The 22,795-nt window shown below is 39.2% G+C and overlaps 1 protein-coding gene across 1 annotated transcript in view; it reads right to left on the minus strand.

The window, feature by feature from the left end:
- The window catches only part of POU6F2 (POU class 6 homeobox 2), a 478,714-nt gene extending 456,369 nt beyond the window's left edge, over positions 1 to 22,345 (minus strand). The window contains exon 1 of the mRNA XM_035026528.1: positions 22,241 to 22,345. Within this exon, the coding sequence (XP_034882419.1) occupies positions 22,241 to 22,345 (105 nt within the window). The remainder of the gene's footprint in view (positions 1 to 22,240) is intronic.
- Between the last annotated feature and the right edge of the window lie 450 nt (positions 22,346 to 22,795).

The raw sequence follows: 22,795 nt of genomic DNA on the forward strand, positions 1-22,795 counted from the left end.
GAACAGCCAGCCAAGACCAAGTTTACCGATCAATGAGAACGGCAGAACTCCAGCGCTAGGGGACTACTGCACATAGAATTCATGGCTTTTTTACCATGATTCTTTAGTCTTTTAAAGTTATTTTTTTTAACTGTCTTTTTGTCTCTTTATTTCTTTTTGAATTTTTCTTTTTCCCTTTTTCAACCAACATCTTATCAATCCCTTTAAAAAAAAAAAAAACATTTTTATTTTTCATTTTTAGAGTCATATTCTATCCCTTCATAGTAGTTACCCATATTTTTGGCTTATATATATAAGTTGTTCTCTCTTTAAAATTTTGAGATAGTTTCTTCTAACAGATTAAAATATACCCTAAATCTCTAGTATATGGTGTTTTCTATTCCCCTGCCTGATCACATCCTCGCCCCTTTTTTTTCTTTTTCTTTTTTCTTTTCTTAAATCCTCTTCTTTCTTTTTTCAAACAAATTCTTATCAATTCCTTTTATAAAATTTTTTTATACTTTCCATCTTTATAGTCATATTCCATCCCTTCATCATATCAACCCTTATTTTTGTACATATATAAGTTTTTCTTACTTTAAAATTTCAGGAGGCACTTTCTTCTAAAAGACCAAAATACACCCCAAATCTAGTGTGTGGCACTGATCTATATACCAGCCTGATCATATTTGATCACATCCTAGTTTTTGTTGTTGTTGTTGTTTTGTTTTCTTTGTTTTTGTTTTTGTTTTTATCTTTTTCTTTTTCTTTTTTCTCTCTTTCCATTTCTTTTTCCACTGCTTCAGGTCTTTTCCGATTTGTTTAGAGTATATTTTCTGGGGACGTTGTTACTCTGCTAGCATTTTGTTCTCTCATTAATCTATTCTCCTCTGCACAAAATGACAAGACGGAAAAAATCACCTCAACAAAAAGAACAAGAGGTAGTACCGACTGCCGGGGACCTACTCAATACGGACATTAGTACGATGTCAGATCTAGAGTTCAGAATCATCACTTTAAAGATACTAGCTAGGCTTGAAAAAAATATGGAAGTTATTAGAGAAACACTTCCTGAAGAAGTAAAAGAACTAAAATCTAACCAAGTAGAAATCAAAAAGGCTATTAATGAGGTGCAATCAAAAATGGGGGCGCTAACTGCTAGAATAAATGAGGCAGAAGAGAGAATCAGTAATATAGAAGATGAAATGATGGAAAATAAAGAAGCTAAGAAAAAGAGAGATAAACAACTACTGGATCACGAGGGCAGAATTCGAGAGATAAGCGATACCATAAGACGAAACAACATTAGAATAATTGGGATCCCAGAAGAAGAAGAAAGAGAGAGAGGGGCAGAAGGTATAATGGAGCAAATTATAGCAGAGAACTTCCCTAATTTGGGGAAGGAAACAGGCATCAAAATCCAGGAAGCACAGAAAACCCCTCTCAAAATCAATAAAAATAGGTCAACACCCCGACATCTAATAGTAAAACTTACGAGTCTCATAGACAAAGAGAAAATCCTGAAAGCAGCTCGGGAGAAGAGATATGTAACCTACAAGGGTAGAAACATTAGATTGGCAACAGACCTATCCACAGAGACCTGGCAGGCCAGAAAGGACTGGCAGGATAAATTCAGCGCACTAAATGAGAAAAATATGCAGCCAAGAATACTATATCCAGCTAGGCTGTCATTGAAAATTGAAGGAGAGATTAAAAAGCTTCCAGGACAAACAAAAACTAAAGGAATTTGCAAACACAAAACCAGCCCTACAGGAAATCTTGAAAGGGGTCCTCTAAGCAAAGAGAGAGCCTAAAAGCAACATAGACCAGAAAGGAACACAGATAATATACGGTAACAGTCACCTTACAGGCAATACAATGGCACTAAATTCCTATCTTTCAATAGTTACCCTGAATGTAAATGGGCTCAATGCCCCAATCAAAAGACACAGGCTATCAGACTGGATTAAAAAACAAGACCCATCGATATGCTGTCTGCAAGAGACTCATTTTAGAACCAAAGACACCCCCAGATTGAAAGTGAGGGGGTGGAAAACCATTTACCATGCTAATGGACACCAAAAGAAAGCTGGGGTGGCAATCCTTATATCAGACAAATTAGATTTTAAACCAAAGACTATAATAAGAGATGAGGAAGGACATTATATCCTACTTAAAGGATCTATCCAACAAGAAGATCTAACAATTGTAAATATCTATGCCCCTAACATGGGAGCAGCCAATTATATAAGGCAATTAATAACAAAAGCAAAGAAACACATCAACAACAATACAATAATAGTGGGGGACTTTAACACCCCCCTCACTGAAATGGACAGATCGCCTAAGCAAAAGATCAACAAGGAAATAAAGACTTTAAATGACACACTGGACCAAATGGACTTCACAGACCTATTCAGAACATTCCACCCCAAAGCAACGGAATACACATTCTTCTCTAGTGCCCATGGAACATTCTCCAGAATAGATCACATCCTAGGTCATAAATCAGGTCTCAACCGGTACCAAAAGACTGGGATCATTCCCTGCCTATTTTCAGACCACAATGCTTTGAAACTAGAACTCAATCACAAGAGGAAAGTCGGAAAGAACTCAAATACATGGAGGCTAAAGAGCATCCTACTGAAGAATGAATGGGTCAACCAGGAAATTAAAGAAGAATTAAAAAAATACATGGAAACCAATGAAAATGAAAACACAGCTTTTCAAAATCTTTGGGATGCAGCAAAGGCAGTCCTAAGAGGAAAGTATATAGCAATACAAGCCTTTCTCAAGAAACAAGAAAGGTCTCAAGTACACAACCTAACCCTCCACCTAAAGGAGCTGGAGAAAGAACAGCAAATAAAGCCTAAACCCAGCAGGAGAAGAGAAATAATAAAGATCAGAGCAGAAATCAATGAAATAGAAACTAAAAGAACAGTAGAACAGATCAATGAAACTAGGAACTGGTTCTTTGAAAGAATGAACAAGATTGATAAACCCCTGGCCAGACTTATCAAAAAGAGAAGAGAAAGGACCCAAATCAACAAAATCATGAATGAAAGAGGAGACATCACAACCAACACCAAAGAAATACAAACAATTATAAGAACATATGATGAGCAACTCTATGCCAGCAAATTAGATAACCTGGAAGAAATGGAGGCATTCCTAGAGATGTATCAACTACCAAAACTGAACCAGGATGAAATAGAAAACCTGAACAGACCTATCACCACTAAGGAAATTGAAGCAGTCATCAAAAATCTCCCAAAAAACAAAAGCCCAGGGCCAGATGGCTTCCCGGGGGAATTCTACCAAACATTTCAAGAAGAATTAATACCTATTCTTCTGAAACTGTTCCAAAAAATAGAAATGGAAGGAAAACTTCCAAACTCATTTTATGCGGCCAGCATTACCTTGATCCCCAAACCAAAGACCCCAAAAAGGAGAATGACAGACCAATATCCTTGATGAACATGGATGCAAAAATTCTCACCAAAATACTGGCCAATAGGATCCAACAGTCCATTCAAAGGATTATTCACCACGACCAAGTGGGATTTATCCCTGGGCTGCAAGGTTGGTTCAACATCCACAAATCAATCAATGTGATACAATACATTAACAAAAGAAAGAACAAGAATCATATGATCCTCTCAATAGATGCAGAAAAAGCTTTTGACAAAGTACAGCATCCTTTCTTGATCAAAACTCTTCAGAGTATAGGGATCGAGGGTACATACCTCAATATCATAAAAGCCATCTATGAAAAACCTACAGCGAATATCATTCTCAATGCGGAAAAACTGAGAGCTTTCCCCCTAAGGTCAGGAACGCGGCAGGGATGTCCACTCTCACCACTGCTATTCAACATAGTATTGGAAGTCCTAGCCACAGCAATCAGACAACAAAAAGAAAGAAAAGGCATCCAAATTGGCAAAGAAGAAGTCAAACTCTCACTCTTTGCAGATGATATGATACTTTATGTGGAAAACCCCAAAGACTCCACCCCAAAACTGCTAGAACTCATACAGGAATTCAGTCAAGTGGCAGGATATAAAATCAATGCACAGAAATCAGTGGCATTCCTATACACCAACAACAAGACAGAACAAAGAGAAATTAAGGAGTCGATCCCATTTACAATTGCACCCAAAACCATAAAATACCTAGGAATAAATCTAACCAAAGAGACAAAGGATCTGTACTCAGAAAACTATAAAATACTCATGAAAGAAATTGAGGACGACATAAAGAAATGGAAAAACGTTCCATGCTCATGGATTGGAAGAACAAATATTGTGAAGAGGTCAATGCTACCTAGAGCAATCTACACATGTAATGCAATCCCCATCAAAATACCATCCACTTTTTTCAAAGAAATGGAACAAATAATCCTAAAATTTGTATGGAACCAGAAAAGACCCCGCATAGCCAGAGGAACGTTGAAAAAGAAAAGCAAAGCTGGCGGCATCACAATTCCGGACTTCCAGCTCTATTACAAAGCTGTCATCATCAAGACAGCATGGTACTGGCACAAAAACAGACACATAGATCAATGGAACAGAATAGAGAGCCCAGAAATGGACCCTCAACTCTATGGTCAACTCATCTTTGACAAAGCAGGAAAGAATGTCCAATGGAACAAAGACAGTCTCTTCAACAAATGGTGTTGGGCAAATTGGATAGCCACGTGCAGAAGAATGAAACTGGACCATTTCCTTACACCACACACAAAAATAGACTCCAAATGGTTGAAAGACCTCAATGTGAGACAGGAGTCCATCCAAATCCTAAAGGAGAACACAGGCAGCAACCTCTTCGACCTCAGCCGAAGCAACTTCTTCCTAGAAACATCGCCAAAGGCAAGGGAAGCAAGGGAAAAATGAACTATTGGGACTTCATCAAGATAAAAAGCTTTTGCAAAGCAAAGGAAACAGTCAACAAAACCAAAAGACAACCCACAGAATGGGAGACGATATTTGCAAATGACATATCAGATAAAGGGCTAGTATCCAAAATCTATAAAGAACTCATCAAACTCAGCACCCAAAGAACAAAGAATCCAATCAAGAAATGGGCAGAAGACATGAACAGACATTTTCCCAAAGAAGACATCCAAATGGCCAACAGACACATGAGAAAGAGCTCAATATCGCTCGGCATCAGGGAAATCCAAATCAAAACCTCTATGAGATACCACCTCACACCAGTCAGAATGGCTAAAATTAACAAGTCAGGAAACGGCAGATGTTGGCGGGGATGTGGAGAAAGGGGAACCCTCCTACACTGTTGGTGGGAATGCAAGCTGGTGCAGCCACTCTGGAAAACAGTATGGAGGTTGCTCAAAAAGTTGAAAATAGAGCTACCATATGATCCAGCAATTGCACTACTGGGTATTTACCCCAAACATACAAAAGTAGGGATCCGAAAGGGTACGTGCACCCCGATGTTTATAGCAGCAATGTCCACAATAGCCAAACTGTGGAAAGAGCCAAGATGTCCATCGACAGATGACTGGATAAAGAAGAAGTGGTATATATATACAATGGAATATTATGCAGCCATCAAAAGGAATGAGATCTTGCCATTTGCAACGACGTTGATGGAACTGGAGGGTATTATGTTGAGCGAAATAAGTCAAATAGAGAAAGACATGTATCATATGATCTCACTGATATGAGGAATTCTTAATCTCAGGAAATAAACTGAGGGTTGCTGGAGTGGGGGGTGGGGTGGGAGGGATGGGGTGACTGGTGATAGACACTGGGGAGGGTATGTGCTCTGGTGAGCGGTGTGAATTGTGCAAGACTGTTGACTCTCAGATCTGTACCTCTGAAACAAATAATGCAATATATGTTAAGAAAAAAAAAAAGAAAAAGAAGAAGAAGAAGGTAGCAGGAGGGGAAGAATGAAGTGGGGGAAATCGGAGGGGTAGACGAACCATGAGAGACGATGGACTCTGAAAAACAAACTGAGGGTTCTAGAGGGGAGGGGGGTAGGAAGATGGGTTAGCCCGATGGTGGGTATTGAGGAGGGCACATTCTGCATGGAGCACTGGGTGTTATGCACAAACAATGAATCATGGAACACTACATCTAAAACTAATGATGTAATGTATGGGGATTAACATAAGAATAAAAAAAATAATAAAAAATAAAAAATAAAAAAGAATCTCTTATGGTTTGTCTCCCTCTCTTTGTCTTTTAAGTCTGCTAAGTAAAACCTTGTATCCCTCCTTCATTTTTTAAGATTCAACATTAAGATGTGCCAAAAATAAGCATCCACTGGATTTCATGGGGATTAAGTTAAACGCAATATGCAATAAGAATAAGAAATTGTGGGTTATGGGGCGCCTGGGTCGCTCAGTTCGTTAAGCGCCTGCCTTCGGCTCAGGTCATGATCCTGGGGTCCTGGGATGAAGTCCCACATTGGGTTCCTTGCTCAGAAGGGAGCCTGCTTGTCTCTCTCCCTCTGCCCCTCCCCCTGCTTGTGCTCCCACTATCACTATCTCTCTACCTGTCAAATAAATAAATCTATTTAAAATTTTTAATAAAAGGGGCACCTGGGTGGCTCAGTCATTAAGCGTCTGCCTTCAGCTCAGGTCATGATCCCAGTGTCCTGTGATCGAGCCCCACATCGGGCTCCCTGCTCAGCGGAAAGCCTGCTTCTCCCTCTCCCATTCCCCCTGCTGTGTTCCCTCTCTCGTTGTCTCTCTCTGTCAAATAAATAAATAAAATCTTAAAAAAAAAATTAAAAAAAATTTTAAGAAAAAAAAGAAAGAAATCGCGGGTGAAGAAGCCACTTTCTCTTGAGACAGCAATATGAAAATGGAAAATAATAATTTTCAAGTCCATTTCCATATTCTAAAATGAAACTAGTAGCGCAACACACACACACAAATTCCCAGGCAAGGAATTTTGGGAAGGAACTAAACAGCAAAGGCAACTCAAGACTTCAAGACTTCAAAACCGCTTGAGAAGCGCATTCTACTTCTAGAAAGAAGAGAGACAGCCGTGGCGTAGGAAGCGTCCCACAGCAGGTACCGAGTGCCCAGACATACCAGCAGCTGCCTCCAGAAAGAGTTAAGAGTTGTGGAAGTGGAAGGCAGGGGAGGGTAAGATGGTGACTATAAAGAGGACGAACCTACAGCATCTCTAGCAACTCCTTCAATTCATCTAATGTGACTGTGGGCCAATTTCACAGAAAGAAAGATGGAAGGAAGGGAGGAAAGGAGGGGGGAGGGAGGAATGGAGAGAGGGAGAAAAGGAGAAAGAGAAAGTGATAGGGATGGAGGGGCAGCAGAGGAAAGATAAGGAGGCATTTCTGCACCCATCTAAAGTGAGAATACAGAAATCCCAGGACCTTATTTAATCTAAACCCCTCTGTTTGGATTCTCAGTCTGACAAGGACTCCAATAAAATACCAGTATCACCCACTTCCTGCAAAAACAGACCACATAGAATTGCCCAGAAAAAGGTTGCGGTGGGGGGACGCTGATCCCTTGGCCTCGTGTTTTCACGTGAATGGACTTCTCACCCCTGCAGAGGAGAAATTCTGTATCACGTTGGTGGGTGACAAGAGTGTGATACTCATGGTCCTCCACATCCATGAAGAATTTGATTGTTTCCCTCTTGACACCACTCCCCTTAGGAGGCAGAAATCCTGCGGAAATGGGTCTTTTCGTCAGACCCAAACTCTCTTTTGAGGGGCTGTCCCAAGATCAAAATATAGGGTCGTAAGCAATTAGCAGGCCCATCTAGCTGCCGATACAAAGCCACATTTTTCAATGAGCTCTGTAAGTAATAAAGGGAAAATAAACTTGAGAATTAAAGAAAGGATCTTATTTACTGCCCATTAAAACCCCAATAAAAGGGATGCCTGGGTGGCTCAGTTGGTTGAGCAACTGCCCTCGGCTCAGGTCATGATCCTGGAGTCCCTGGATCGAGTCCCGCATCGGGCTCCCTGCTCGGCGAGGAGCCTGCTTCTCCCTCTAACCCTCTCCCCTCTCATGTACTCTCTCTCTTTCTCTCTCATTCTCGCTCTCTCAAATAAATAATCTTTAATAAATAAATAAATAAAATAAAATAAAACCCCAATAAAAGAAATGAGCACATGAGGCACCTATTTATTTTATATTAATATATAATCATAATTTTTCCCAACCTTAAATAATGGCTAGTGGGTCACAGATATAGTCTTCTATTCATTTGCTCAGAAACGTAAGTTGAGCCCCTGTGCTGTGATGTGGTATCAACTTTTCCAGCTGATTTTAACCAAATAACCAGGAGGTAGCATGGTCCCTTGCCTTTGAGGTTTCCTTTAGAACTCTCTAATAAAAATTTGGTCCAACTGAAAAGAGGGAAAAAAAAACCTTTCAAGAAACATTGAAGGACAAGAGGTGTGAATAGGTGAGAAACCATCCAAACTTTTCAGCTCATATCCTCGTCTACCTTCTTGAATTCTAGCATACCCTTCACTTTTTTGTGTGTGTCCCACTGTCAGATTTGATTTGCCTTGTATTTATTTGTAATCATGGCCATCAAACTACCAAGCCAGATGAATGTGCAACTAGGTTCACTGGGGTAAAAATAGGAGAGAAAGTGAGAGCCAAAGAGAAGCAGCATCTGTGGGTTAAAAAAAGAGAATTATTAATAGGGCTTCTATCTGACACTGTCCAAGGAAGGGAAATGTCCTGGCAGCGTCACCATCTTGACATTCAGAACTCTGACAGATTTGGTTAGCCTAACTTAGGTAGGCAGAAAAGGTCATTTGTCACCAATATCATGGTGACTGCCAAACCACCAGGCTGGTGTGCTCTGAATTTGGCACAGAAGAGGAAACATCACCCTGGACCAACTTCTTGTTGCTGCTTTTCAGGCAGCACTACAAGTCCCTGTATTTAACTAACAGAGCCAAGGGTGATCTACAGTGTAAGAACTGGACAAAGAAGTGAAGTTTTTATTAAACATGATGCTCCCCTCTATGTGGCATTAAAATGAGGCTTGGATAGAAAGTGAGCCAAGAGCACCTTACAGACTCTGCTGCTGGGCATACACCTCACTTCTACTACCAGTGTCTCCCAGGGCTGGGCCCCTGCCGGAGGTGCCTCAAGACTCAGCTTATCTGTCAGAACGACGACCATATCTCCTTCCCATGATGCAGAGTGGTCATGGGAGAGAAGGGGTGTAGGTCTGGAAGAGGTGGTAGGCCAGGATATAAGATGGATTATACCACAGGGGATTACAAGCTCCAGGCAAAAGCGCTGTCTTTACCAAGTGTTCCGTTCACTTCTGGTGTTCCAAAGCAGTGAGTACTTTGTTGAAGATCATGGTGATTCATTTCACCAAACCATCCTATTGTCTACTAACCATATATCCGTGAGTTCTAACCTGACTGCATTACGTGTAAAGGTTAAAGAGATATTTTAAAGTAAACTCTACTTGGTCCTGCATCCGTAACACACAAATGCAAACAAAATTAATGTTTTATTGGGTAGGGAAAGATTTCTCCTTTCCAGCCCCATGACTGCCTCCAGGGCAACAAATGTCGAAAATGCCACTTGACAGGAAGAAATTTAATTGAAAATAGTTAAGCAGGTTAGAAGATACCCTTTATTTACCTCAATTTCAAAAAAAAAAAAAGTAATTGATATAGGAGAAATGCCACAATATTATTAAAAGTTTTCCAAAATTTGAGTTAAGAAACATCTCCTTGGGAGAATCACTGATCTCCCACCACCATAATCTTAATTACAGCACTATAATTAGTTTATAAAAATTAGTTCAGAAGTGCCAATGCACATTTGGCTAGAATTTAGTTGAGTTGGGTTTTTCTTGGTTTTGTTTTTTTGTTTTTGTTTTTGTTCTTGTTTTTTGTGAGAGAGAGAGAGAGAGCAAGCAGGGGGAAGGGCAGAGGGAGAGGGAAGGAGAGAATCTTAAGCCGACTCCACCCTTAGCACAGAGCCCAACTCGGGCCTCATCTCACGACCCTGAGATCATGACCTGAGCAGAAATCAGAAGTTAGACGCTTGGGGTGCCTGGGTGGCTCAGTCGGTTAAGCGGCTGCCTTCGGCTCAGGTTATGATCCTGGAGTCCCAGGATCGAGTCCCGCATCGGGCTCCCTGCTCAGCAGGGAGTCTGCTTCTCCCTCTGACCTTTCCCCATCTTGTGCTCTCTCTCACTTTCTCTCTCTCAAATAAATGAATAAAATCTTTATAAAAAAAAAAAGAAGTTAGACGCTTAACCAACTGAGCCACCCTAGAATTGAGTTTTTATGAAGAATGAATAGAGAAAGCAAGGTCATCTTATAAATTTAACTCGCTTTCAAACGCAAGCAAGAATGTTAATCAGTTAAAAAAGAGATAGATAGATGATAGACAGATAGAATATTAATCAGCTGAAAGATAAAAATAAGAGTTTCTCAGACAATCTCAAATAGTGAGGACTATTAAAAAATGTGAACTTGTTTTCTATTTACATATTTATATATTATAACATTTTACTTATGACATAATATAATATAGTGTCATCATATCAATTTGTTTTGAAAACCTTCAAGTCCTCCCTGAAACCGTCTATGGGAATTTTGTTCCTCATACACACAGAACAGCACCCACTGGTCACTCGGTTTAAGGTCTGTTGTGTCTGAAGGCACATCTCCCAGAGCAAGAAAAAATGGAGGCCAGGGTGACCCCTTGTTTAGTAGCAGCAACTGTTTCAATGGAAGCCGTCCAGAGAGCACCGACTTACCCTTCCACCCTTCCATTTATTCTGTTGTTGTCTATATTATAAAAGACCACCAGGTACAGCCCAATTACAACAGGTAATGATAACAACAGTAAAACTCACGTATAGAAAACAACTAAGACATGGATTCTTAGGAAAAGGAGGAGGAGGAAGAGAAAACAGAAAGGGAGGGAGAAAGGAAGGAGCAGGGGAGACAGTGGAGAGAGGGGAGAAACACGAGACATTTCTGTCATAAAATCTGCCTTCATCGAGAGATGATTCTAAGAATCATACTTCCCACAGGTAATGTGTAGGGCCATGTTTCATTTCTGTGATTTTGTGTATGATGAAAGGCTTCCAACACCCTTAGTTCAAATTCCAGTTTGGCCACTTGCTGTCCATGGGACCTTGTGTCACTTCCTCAGTCACCTAGTTGGTAAACTGGAAATAATAACAGTAATTACCTCACAAAGATATCGTGAGGGATAAAGTATGCTTATAATGTTCCCAACACCTGGTAAGTGCTTACTAATTGGTAGATTATTATCAGTAGTGTTATTTTTAAGATGACTAAATATCTAGCTCTTTTCTGGATAAAAAATGTTATTAAACATTAACTTAGATATTCAACACAGCTTACAAGATTCAAGATTCCCACTGAAACACACACACACACACACACACACACACACAATGAATACCAGACTAAACTCCCTCCATTCTTTTGCTATGGATTTATGATTGTGTGTGTGCATGCATGGGAGGAGGGGGTAACAGGGTTTAATCTTCATTATCTCATTTTATTATTTAAAATAGCATTCATTCAATTTAAGAGGCACTGTGATAGAGTGCATTAAAATTACCTGTAAAGCTTCTTCAAAATACCAATATCCAGGCCCTACCCAGATAAATTGAATCAGAATTTCTGGGGATGGGGCACCTGGGCAGCTCAGTTGGATAAGCATCCAACTCTTGATTTTGTCTCAGGTCATGATCTCAGTGTCCTGGGATCAAGCCCCACATCGGGTTCCACACTCAGCCAGGAGTCTGCTTGAGATTCTCTCTCTCTCTCCCCTTCCCTCTGCCCCTCCCCCCAAAAAGAAATAAAATAAATCTTAAAAAAAATGATTTCTGGGGATGGATCCTGCATACCAATAGATTTTCCAAAGGTTGCTCCAGGTGGTTCTAAAAGGCAACCAGGGTTAAGAAGTGACATAGAGGAAAACAGCGAACCCTTAGAAAGGATTTCTAGGTTTGAAGCTCACTTCTTTTCTTCACTGGCAATAGGCTGCAAAGAAGACCTCTAACCTCTCTGAGCCAGTTTCCATGTCCATAAAATGGGAATGATGATTTGCACCTAACTTCTCAGAGCTGTGGGTTTTAGATGAGAGAAATAAGACCCAAGCTTTGCTCTGCAATTTGTTCTTGGGAGCCAGTTTTGAGCTCCACGTGAGGGAGCCAGCTACTTTTAAACTCATAAATGAAGCATGATCGATTCCTATCCAGGTTACTTGTCTCACCCTCTGTGGGGAAGAAGAGAGAAGGAGGACGCATGGACCCACCCAACCAGCAGCTCCATGAACTCAGTGCTGGGAATCTGGACAGTGAAAGAGGTCACAGTTAGCTCACACTCCCATCTCTTATACAAATAAAGATATCATTACTACCCACTTCATTTTCTTAGTATATGGGAAGTGATGTGGTTAAGATGAATGAACAGAGACCTATCCTAAAAGAAATGTAAAACATAACTCTTCACATTCTCTTAAATATTTAAGGAGCCTATGTTTTGTCCACCTTCCCCAAAACTCTAAATTAACTGAATCCAAGGGCTATGTTTGATTAGTTTTGATCCGGCCCTTCTCCTGACTGCATTATTTAACCTATGAATCATGGTTGAAGGATTAGTCTGACAAGAGGAAATATAGAAAACAGGAATTTAACTGACATTCATTACCATGAATTTCTTCTGGTCTCTTTTTCACTAATCTAGGTATACTAACTGAATCATGCATTGGAAACATAGATCTCTGTCAATTACCTTAATAAATAGCCCTGAGACCCATGTGAGAAAATAAGTTATGCATTTTGTTCAGCTTAACTGGTGGCTTGAAACAAACAGTTTTTGAGTCATAGTGCATCTGATTGAGAACTGGCTCCTTATGTCATTATGTCATTATCCTTAGTCTTTCTTCTTTATCACTAAACACAATGTTGTGATCTTTACTGGGATTTTCATTGGCTTGAGGATTCAATACAGAAATGATAAATACGTGTTCTTGTGGCATAAAGCTAACCTTCACCTCTAACATTACTCATCATCTTCTCTTAGGAGACACTACTTAGGAATTCCTTTGGTAAAGCAAACCCCAGTTAGAAGATTCTGGGATTTGTTTATGCTAAGAGAAATGAAACATCTCTATGTGTTAGTCTTATTGCAGACTAACTTACTTCTGAAAAGTAGATGCTCATCAGGAGAGAAGTGGTCATGTATTGGGATGATCATTTTGCAATACACGCAGATATTGAATCACTGTATTATACACCTGAAACTAACATAATGCTGTTGTATCAGTTACATCTCAATAAAGAAAGGAACTGGTTAAACAGGTCAGTGTCTATCCAATGAGGGAATATGATGGAGAAAGGTGGAAATCTATTCGTAGTAATATGAGATGCTCAACGTATGTTTTTAAACTGTGGAAGTTGTAGAACTCTGTATATAGTATGAATCTACTTGAGTTGTCTGAAGATTTTCTGTGCCTACACATGCATAGACAATTTCTGGAAAGATATAATGAATTATTGATGATGGTTATTTGTGGGGTGGAATGATGGGGTACTTTACTTTTCACTTTATAGTCTCCTGTGTTGTTGAAATTGTCATAAGCACACATTGCTCTTATAATTTGTTTAATAAAAAATTTAAAAAGACTCTTAGGATTCTACTATGTAACTTGCCTCAATCATCTGCATATAACATTGTGTTCATGTTCTGTAGGTTTCACTCAGATGGTCCACTCCTTGCCTGAACTATTTAACTTCTATTTGACAGATAATTGCAGAAAGAGAGAAAACAATCCGGTTGATATGTTTCAGCATTTATAGAAAGTAGCTATAAAATGGAAGTACATTGTAAAACAAAGCACCCCTGTTTTTGGAAGGCAATTACCATCCCATGTAATAGTAATTCCAGTACCATAATAATCATCCTTTTACAGTATAGTGATCAACTATGTACTCAACAATAATCCTGATTTCTAGAAGTTGCAAAGTATTTTTCCATTCTCTTGAACAACTTAGGTGAAAGGAAGAATATTTTAAATAAACACCTACCATAATTTTTTCATGTATTAAAATTGAAAACAGTTAAAATATTTTTATATTATTGGAGGTTAAATAAGCAAGTATTCCTAAAATGTCTACAGGGTGTGTGTGTGTGTGTGTTTTCACTAATCAGGCTGCCTCATTTTCATTTTTACTCCAAATTCTTTAGTCCCTGGAAATCTACACATAAGTTTGTTTACAAATGGAAAAAGTTTTCAAAAAAGAAAAACTTTAGTTCCTGAATCGGGTATTAGCATTTCGCCAAGAAACACAGTGTAACTGCCTTGGATTTGAGCAATAATGTTCATCTTTGCTTCCAGAAACCTTTTGAATAGTCTTACAAATGTCTTTACATTAGCAACATTAGTAACACACTGAGAAATACACCTCAGAATGTGTAAAAATTAACTCTGTTAAAGAGAGCTTTGAAACAGAGAAAATGAATACAGCCAGTGATGTGCTTTTCAGACCCTTGAACACCATCTGCTGATATGAGCAGTGAGAAATTTTCAAATTTGGGGTTCTTACAACACAGCCAAATTTCCACAAAATCTCCTCTTTTCCCAAATTCTGACCTGGGGCATTTCATCCTACAATCGCTTCTGCCTCCCATTCAACCAGCATCTTGTCAAATCTGGCTGCAAGATTAAGTTTCCCGATTCAGAATTCAATATTGTAACCCTAAGGATATAAGATCCAAGCTGGAACATTCTGTTTAAAAAAAAAATGGATAAAATTGTTTCAGCCCAGAGACCACAGTTTGCTCTGACCATAATGATGAATCATCAGGGCTGACACTAAGTGAAATGAGCTTGATGTTCTTGGCTTTATTCGCGCACGTTAAGCAGGGTTTTACATTTGTCCCAACTCTCAACCTTTCTCCAAAAGGTTGAGAGAGCCTTGTTTTCTAGTATTATTTAAGGCTTACCAAATTAACTGGCTCTATCTGAAGCAGGTTTGGATTGCCGGAGCCCAGGACTGTGTACCTGGCCCCGTTCTCGCCCACGCTGGCATCCAATTTTGAAAGAATACAACTGACAATCTAAGAAATATCTACTTTTCCCCCCCCCACATACCTTCCATACCAATTAGGGTTTCTGATATCCATGCTTCTCTGTTGGTGATTTGCCTCTACTTAAGAAAAAAAAAAAAACGTGCATGAATTCTGCACAGAAAGCCAACCTCTCTATAAATGGTGCACTTTGTTCTTTGTAAGAGGAGTTTGTCTGAGTTCTGATCAATGTGAAAAAACACCATTTAACAAGTATTTAATCTTTGTAAAGTAGATCTGTTTCTGTAAGGGTTTAGGTGTTAGACACAGATGTTTTCTTCTTCAACTATTTCCTCATTAGTCCTGAAAAATCCAAGTTGTCAACTATGCAGAGTCAACATCTTATTAACCACACAAAACACCTATTTGCATAAGGCTGCTATTCCCCCCGCACCCAAACACCGGTTCAACTCTCACAGAAAGCTCCCAAGATCGAGTGTTCCTTAATTTCAAAATTCCTGTTCCATGGCATAAGGACTGGGAAGCTCTTCTTTCTTTTTCTCCCCTCGCCCCCTTGGCTTTGTTTTAAAATTGTATTTGTCTTGTCCTAAAGTAATTATCTCGCTGCTTAGTTCTGTGATCTGAAATCGCTAGGTGAGATGAAATCAGCTTACAAAGTAACTTCACACAAATACTAACTATGGAATCAGGCATGTTGGTGAGTTTCCTGCTACGCTCCAGCTTTGTTTTGCTTTGGGTCTTGCCTCTCTCTCTCTCTCTCTCTCTCTCTCTCTCTCTCTCTCTCTCTCTCATGCCCTTTGCTGCCTGGGCAGCCCACAAGGATTCACTTTTCACTTATTACTCATCAAACTGACTCTGGATTACAGTGGGGAAGAGAGAAAAGGCTGAGGGCAGAAATGACAGTGAAGAAGAGAGCAAAATACCAGAGCAATGCGTTTGAGTTACTATTTCCTTTTCCTTCACTCGAGGCATGGACACATTTATTTGCATCTCTGACCTTAGGATGTGAGAGCTGGAAATTGTATGGGTGTCTCTTCCCACTGAAATAATCCAGCCCCTGGGCGGGGGTGGGGGTGGGGGACACCAAAAATAGGTGAAATTTAGAATATTCTGTGGATCTTCATTTTTTTTTTCCTTGTGCTTCTGGTTAGAAAAAATGTGGCTGAAGGGAATACAGTTGCAGTTCACCCGGAATCAGTACCTAGTATCAACAACTAATCTCCGTCTTTTAAAGAAAGAGTCCTTCCTATCATGGGGGTTTTAAGGCTAGTGATAAAACAAAAAGCTATTTTCTGAAACCAACCAACTTGAAAAACACCTGTTTTAAACCCTCGAGACTTGCCTTTAGTATAATCAGAAATGTTTTCAATTATTTTGCTCCTCTTTACATGCAATGGTTTTATATTTAGAAGTGGTAGGCCTGAAATAATAATATGGTCATTTATAGCTTTATAGGTAGAGTAAAGAAAATAACACAAACAGAGGGCAAACCAGGAAGGAATTCATCAGATAAAAATTAGGCAGTTTTCACCATCACTGGCTCCCACTGAAGAATTGGGAAGAGCAAGAAAATATTAGAAAAGAAAAAATGAATTATGGTGAAATGGAATGACAGCTTCTCAGAGCTCCTTCTTCATCCTAAGTTTCAGAAGAATGTGTAAAAAAGCACCACTGGTACAAATTTTGATTATAATTTTGGACCAGCTCAAGACAACAAGGCTCAACTGAGTACTGACATGTAATCCCAGAACGAGGTTTGACCTGGTAGTTTACTTTCTTGGGCATATGTTTCAGCACCCCCAGTCCTCCCAAAAAAGGAAGGGGGGAAGAAAAGGAAGAACATAAATGAAGGTGTGACATCATAATGAGCACAGCTACTAACTATGTCCCAGGTAAAAGTCTGGCCCCAAAATACAAATGATTTTCAACGTCATATCATTTAAATTTTCTGTTAGTGCTCAAAATGATGGCCTTGTATTTACCTTGTTGCCTCTTTGTCTTCAGGTCTGATCCTTTGATATTTGCACTGTATTTCACAACCTTACTTTTTACTCAATCAAGTGGTAGAAAAAAGGAACAGCTTACATGATATCACAATGCAAAGGAAGGTGGAGCTTCTCAATATTTGCAGACGTATCATTAAGTTCTAATTTTGGCAAACCATGAAGATGAAAACAGAAAGATGCTTTCACCTGGTGGGGAAAATGCAGTTTACATGGCAAAGTGACTGAACGGAAGGATGCCTTCTTTCACTCACCTCCCCAGCAAGTACTAAAGATTTGATACACAGGAAACATATTACATTCAAACTTTCTTTCATAAGTATTCTATTTCTGTGTTCCAGCAACCTCTCTCCATATTCTAGAGACATGAATCCAAAAGCTTTAGATTCTTAACCACAGAAATCTATACTTGGATAGAGAGAGTCTCATTCAGTGATCTTAGAAATAGAAAAGAAAGCGTGATTTCAAGACCAGCTTTCCTGTGCGGGGTGAGTATTATTATCGACATTATTGTATAGTATCATTACTATATTGAGACATTGTTCGTTTAATGGACAAAATTGGCTTTACAATTTAAATACGACTGAGGTGACACCCTGAACTTCAATTTTCAAGTATTTTAAAGGTAATAAAAATTGAGTCCGTCCAAAGACTATAAAAAGCTAACGCCAACTCTCCTCTAAGTGGAGTATTGACTCAATTGGAAATACACGGTACCGATTCGATTCCTTACAAAAGGGATACTAGCACCATTTTGTATTCAGAAAGAATAATCCTTAATTAATTTGTATTTTTCTAGTATACTCTTCACTTATAATACACTGAAAAGAAGTATTCTCTATTAAATCCAAACAACAATTTCACAGCCCTCAAGTATATAAATTCATTGAAGTGATATGTTGGTTTCGTAAGGAAAGGGCATTCACACTTCCAAAAATGAGTTTTCAGAACACATGCGAATTATGCTTGGCATGGGTAAAACAGGGTTAGGTTAGCCCTCAAGTTTAATTTTTATATAAAGGGCATGAAAATCAGTCAAAATGGACTGAGGACAATAGGCAACTGTGTTTCCTACACACCAGCGGGGTCCCCTTTCCCTGGACCACCTCCATTTCACGTCAGCCTGGGTATGTACTGGTTAAACACACTGTCCTTAGAGCCATGCTAAATACTTTTGGGAACAGTAAGGGTATACATAAACCCACATACACAATTGTTTTACTACCAGAACAATGAAGTATTTTTGTGTTTTACAATCTTCATACGAGAAAACACGCACTGAGATCCTATTGAGCCAAACGCACCAAGTTAATGGCACTTGGCCTCCAAGCCATCAGCACACACACTCGAGCCCTGTCTCAAATAACATTCCACTTTCAAACACTCTCAGTTGTCTACATTTACCTTGGAAAAAAAAAAAACAAAAAACGAAGACCCATTTTACTGATAAGGAAAATTGCAAAAGCTTTTGAATGCACGTCCTATCCTACTAAGCCTGGTTTCTCCACTCTTCCACGATCACTTAGCCATGTCCACTGGACGTGGACCCATGAGCACTTTTACCCAGCTGTGTCTCTCCCATTCCTAGCAAACTCTTAGATATGCTTGATAAATATTTTTATCTAATTTACCTCATCTGTTGTTTTTATTAACAACTAATTTAATATCCTCTACTCTGTAATATCTGCAGAAGCCAGTAGAAGGAAGCGTGCAGCCAGCCCAGACCCTCAGGCCTGCACATCAAGATGGCAGGCTGGCCAAGGGTCCTCTGGGGACAGCAGTGCCAGAAGGAGGATTGGACACGGTGACCCGTCTGCATGAGATGAGGGGAAAAAAAAAAAAAAAGCAACCAGGAGGTCTGTAATACTGATGAACTAATCTGTCACTCACAAGCTCAGGTCTGCAAAAAAGAAAAAATGCAGTAAACATTTAATGACCATGAGAGGTGGAAATGCGAGAGTCTTCATTTTTAAAGGGTATTCAAACCCATGGCTCAGAACTGCTTAACTGTTTATAGTTGGGGTCGATTTGAAAAATCATCAGAAGGCAACAATCCACCCTAGAGTTCAAAGGGTTAGGAAGCATGCTACAGTTAACTATCAAAAACCCAGTTGATTTCCAAGAACTATATGAATGAACCAAGTTTCTTGATCTCGATATCTTAGGGAGGGAGTTTGTTCTTAAGTACTAGACTGCTTGATTGCTTGCTCGGGGGAGAGAAAATCCTGGGGGAAAGACATTTATGAGCAATATCTGCTCCATGGAACCAGGATACTCTCCCGAGCTGGATCATGGCCAGCAACACAGAGAAGTCCACTCTTCCCCTCCAGTGGAAGCAACTGGATATTTGATCCTAGAGATGAATGAAAAACCTAAAAGATCGTATTTCATGGGAATCCTTCAGTATTCTGAATGGAAAATATCATTGAAAATGGGTTATCTGCTCCTCTAACCCAAATCCACTTAGGAACAGAACTAAGAACAGGGGAAAAAAAAAAAAAGGACGGAAATAATTATTATTCCAATATGTATTTGAGGAGGAACGCAAACTAACATTTGCATGATCAGATGGGACTGTTCACACCTGCTGAGTAGGTATAACACGATACTGAAATCAACAGCTGAAAAAACAAAAACATTTTTTATTCTGATTGACTGAAAAGCAGCAAAGATTATTGTCACATGCTCATCGTTAGAAGTAGTCATTTGGGTAAATATTTTTACCTGTGCTATAACAATTAAAAGGAAATCATTTCAAATACTTATGCCATCTTCCTTTTTTATCTACAGATAGGGGCTCAATTTAGGTTTTCTGACTTTTATGATAGGCAGATGGGGCAGTATGCCATTTTTCTTTCCTTTTGCATACTAGTGTTTCAGTTTCAGAAGAAGTAAGCATTGTAGCTTGTACATTTTTAATACAGACAATTTGTGTAACCTTCAGAACAACTATTTTTATAATTTCCCAGCTTGACAAAAGTATCTGAGGTTTTTTTAAGCAAATAATGTATGAGAAATGAAATCTTCAGAAAACATGTGGCTACTTTGATGCAACGATTTAGAAAGTATTTGTGACAAGTCATTAACATGTATAATTGCTGGACATACTGAGTCTCTAAAAATTAGAGTACGTACCAAATACCAGGTTATGTAATAATAACAACCAATTTTAACTCCTGAAAAACTAGCAGCTTAAATCTGATATCTGTAAAATGTATCCCAGTTTCCTTTTTTAAAGAACATAGTTGAACCTTTTAAAAGTATATACCTTTGCAATTATTTCCAATAAGCAGTATTGATTAATGAATTAGAAATATCTCTCTTGTCTTTTTTAAACCAAGTTTCTTTTCCCAACTAAGGGAAATATACATGAAAGGAAATCTTATTTCTTTTCTGGGACTGAAATACAGTAATTTTGCACAGGATTATGACCATACCATGACATATGGGTGACAGAACGTGTTTGCAACCTGAGAAAAGTTTTATTAAACAGGACAAAACTGTTATCAGGCGGGCGATCAAGTTTTATTTATCTACGAAAAGGTCATCTTTAACAGGTTATTTATTTAATCCTATATGCTACGATTATTTTAGTTAAATTTGATATACTTACTTGCTCATCAGTGAACACCTACACTTAAGTGGGTATTAACAGTATATAAAATCAGTCTTTACATATTTTCTCCTGCCAAATGTGTGCCCAGAGACTTCACTTTTTATCTGTCTGTATAACAAAAACCAACTTGGAAGTTTTTAAAAAATATTGTTCCACCGAAGCAGGTATCTACTGCTTTTAAAATAGTGTGAGCCTGTGGACACATGGTATTATGTATCTGACATTTCCCATCTAAAAATACATTATGAAGCATGCTGGTATTAATAAACCATGTGCCTTCAGAACCCAAAAGTGCTTTGCTATAATTTGGTTGAAAACAGAGTAAATTGGTATATTTTCCACCATGCTATTAACATACAGCAAACAAATTTCACATCATCCCCTTGACAGCTTGTCTTGATTGGAAAGTGTGCAAAAAAAAAACAAAAAAAAACTTTCAGGAGTTCATCAATATTCGTAACCACATTCAGACTGATGAGGTAACAGTTCATAAGTAAGGCTGGATAACTTAGAAAAAAACTGGATCAAAAATACATTACCAGAAGGAGAAAAGAAAGAAGCCACATATGTTCTCATTTTCCTCACCCCACCCCCAGCATAGAAAAATCACCCTTCCCTTGCAGCAGGGCACTACCATTCAGTTATGGAAGGCAAATGAAAATACAACGATCCCCTTCCTCTCCTGATTGAGCTTCCGACGCAAAACATTTACACACAAACATGAAGTCCCGATTTCACAGAAAGCGCCCGAACGGGAAAGATCAAGACTCACTGACCCATTTGGAAGACAAAGACGACAGAACAGCGAAGCTCTAAAAATCAGCTTGTGAGGCCTCAGAGAGAGATTCTTCTGGCATTTCATCACAGCAACCCCAGACCAGTTCACCTCCCTGAATCCAGGGAGGAGGCACTAAATAGAGCTGTTTATTATGGCTCTGGTGCTGGATTGCATTAGGAAGCCGAGCAGACCACCTGGACCCTTCAGAGTGTGGCGGTGTTTAATTTGCTGCCTGCCCCTCTGCAGCGTCCAAGACCACTACTACATTTACCAGGCTCAATCACACATTATCTGGGTTAGAAGTAAAGGCACGTGTATTGCTCTATTTCCATTTTCCACACAGAGAGGGAGACAGGCAGAGAGAATACAGCCCAAATGAAAATATGGAACAGAACAATTTTAACTACTACCTAGGAAACATAGCACTTTATTCTCTCCTCACACTTTCTTCCAGAGCTCACCATCTCGACAGAAAATAAATCCTGAGACATAGATTTTTTTTTTTTTAAACATCCAGGCCAAATTCTAAATTAGATCTGCCCTTGGATTTTTTTTTTTTTCCTCTGTTGTTGTTTTAATTTTTGTTGTGAAGCCTCGCGTGGAAGTTTGAGGCTGAGGTTCCCTGGCTAGATTTACTGGGTGCCTTTTGCCTCCCGCACTTTCAGCACTACCCTGGCAGGTCGCTGGAGATACAGACAGAAAGATGGTACTGTAAATATGAATTATGTGAATCATATGGTGAGACCCTTGTGGAAAAAAAAAAAAGGGGGAGTTGAGAAATGGCTGACTCCATACCTGACCAATTACAGCTTGCATGGTCCCCGTATCCTGCTGAGCTGAGAGATCGCAATCCATCCTATGTTGTCTTTGAAAAGGAGAATGGGGGTTTCTGGCATGCATCTGTCAATCAACTTCTGCACTCACAACCATCACCAAAAGCAAGGGGAAAAAAAGTCAAGCTGCTCCACCAAATAGGATGAAACTGTCATGTGACCTCCGGCAGACACGCACACACACATTCACTACCTCCATAGAGCGTAAGAATTTTCTGTAGATATGAAATGACATTGACAAATATCCAATACCAAGTAAATAAAGTGAGACAAACAGCTCTTCACCAAAGACAAAACATTGGCTGTAATCTTCCGCTAAAGGTTTAACAAACCTCTGAGGATTTTTTTTTTAATGCTCTAGAAACCAGTGTTTAAAACAAAAACCAAAACAAAATTAACTATTTCATGTGATCATTGAGGCTTTGATTTCTACACCACCGCATAAATTCTTTTCAATTATAAGTCATCACCCTACTTCTGCGAAGCTGTCCCTAATAATTTTATTTTCAGATTCTCT

This window comes from Mirounga leonina, unplaced genomic scaffold (assembly GCF_011800145.1).
Source record: "Mirounga leonina isolate KUSES-001 unplaced genomic scaffold, KU_Mleo_1.0 Mir_199, whole genome shotgun sequence".
Classification (NCBI taxonomy): Eukaryota; Metazoa; Chordata; class Mammalia; order Carnivora; family Phocidae; genus Mirounga; species Mirounga leonina.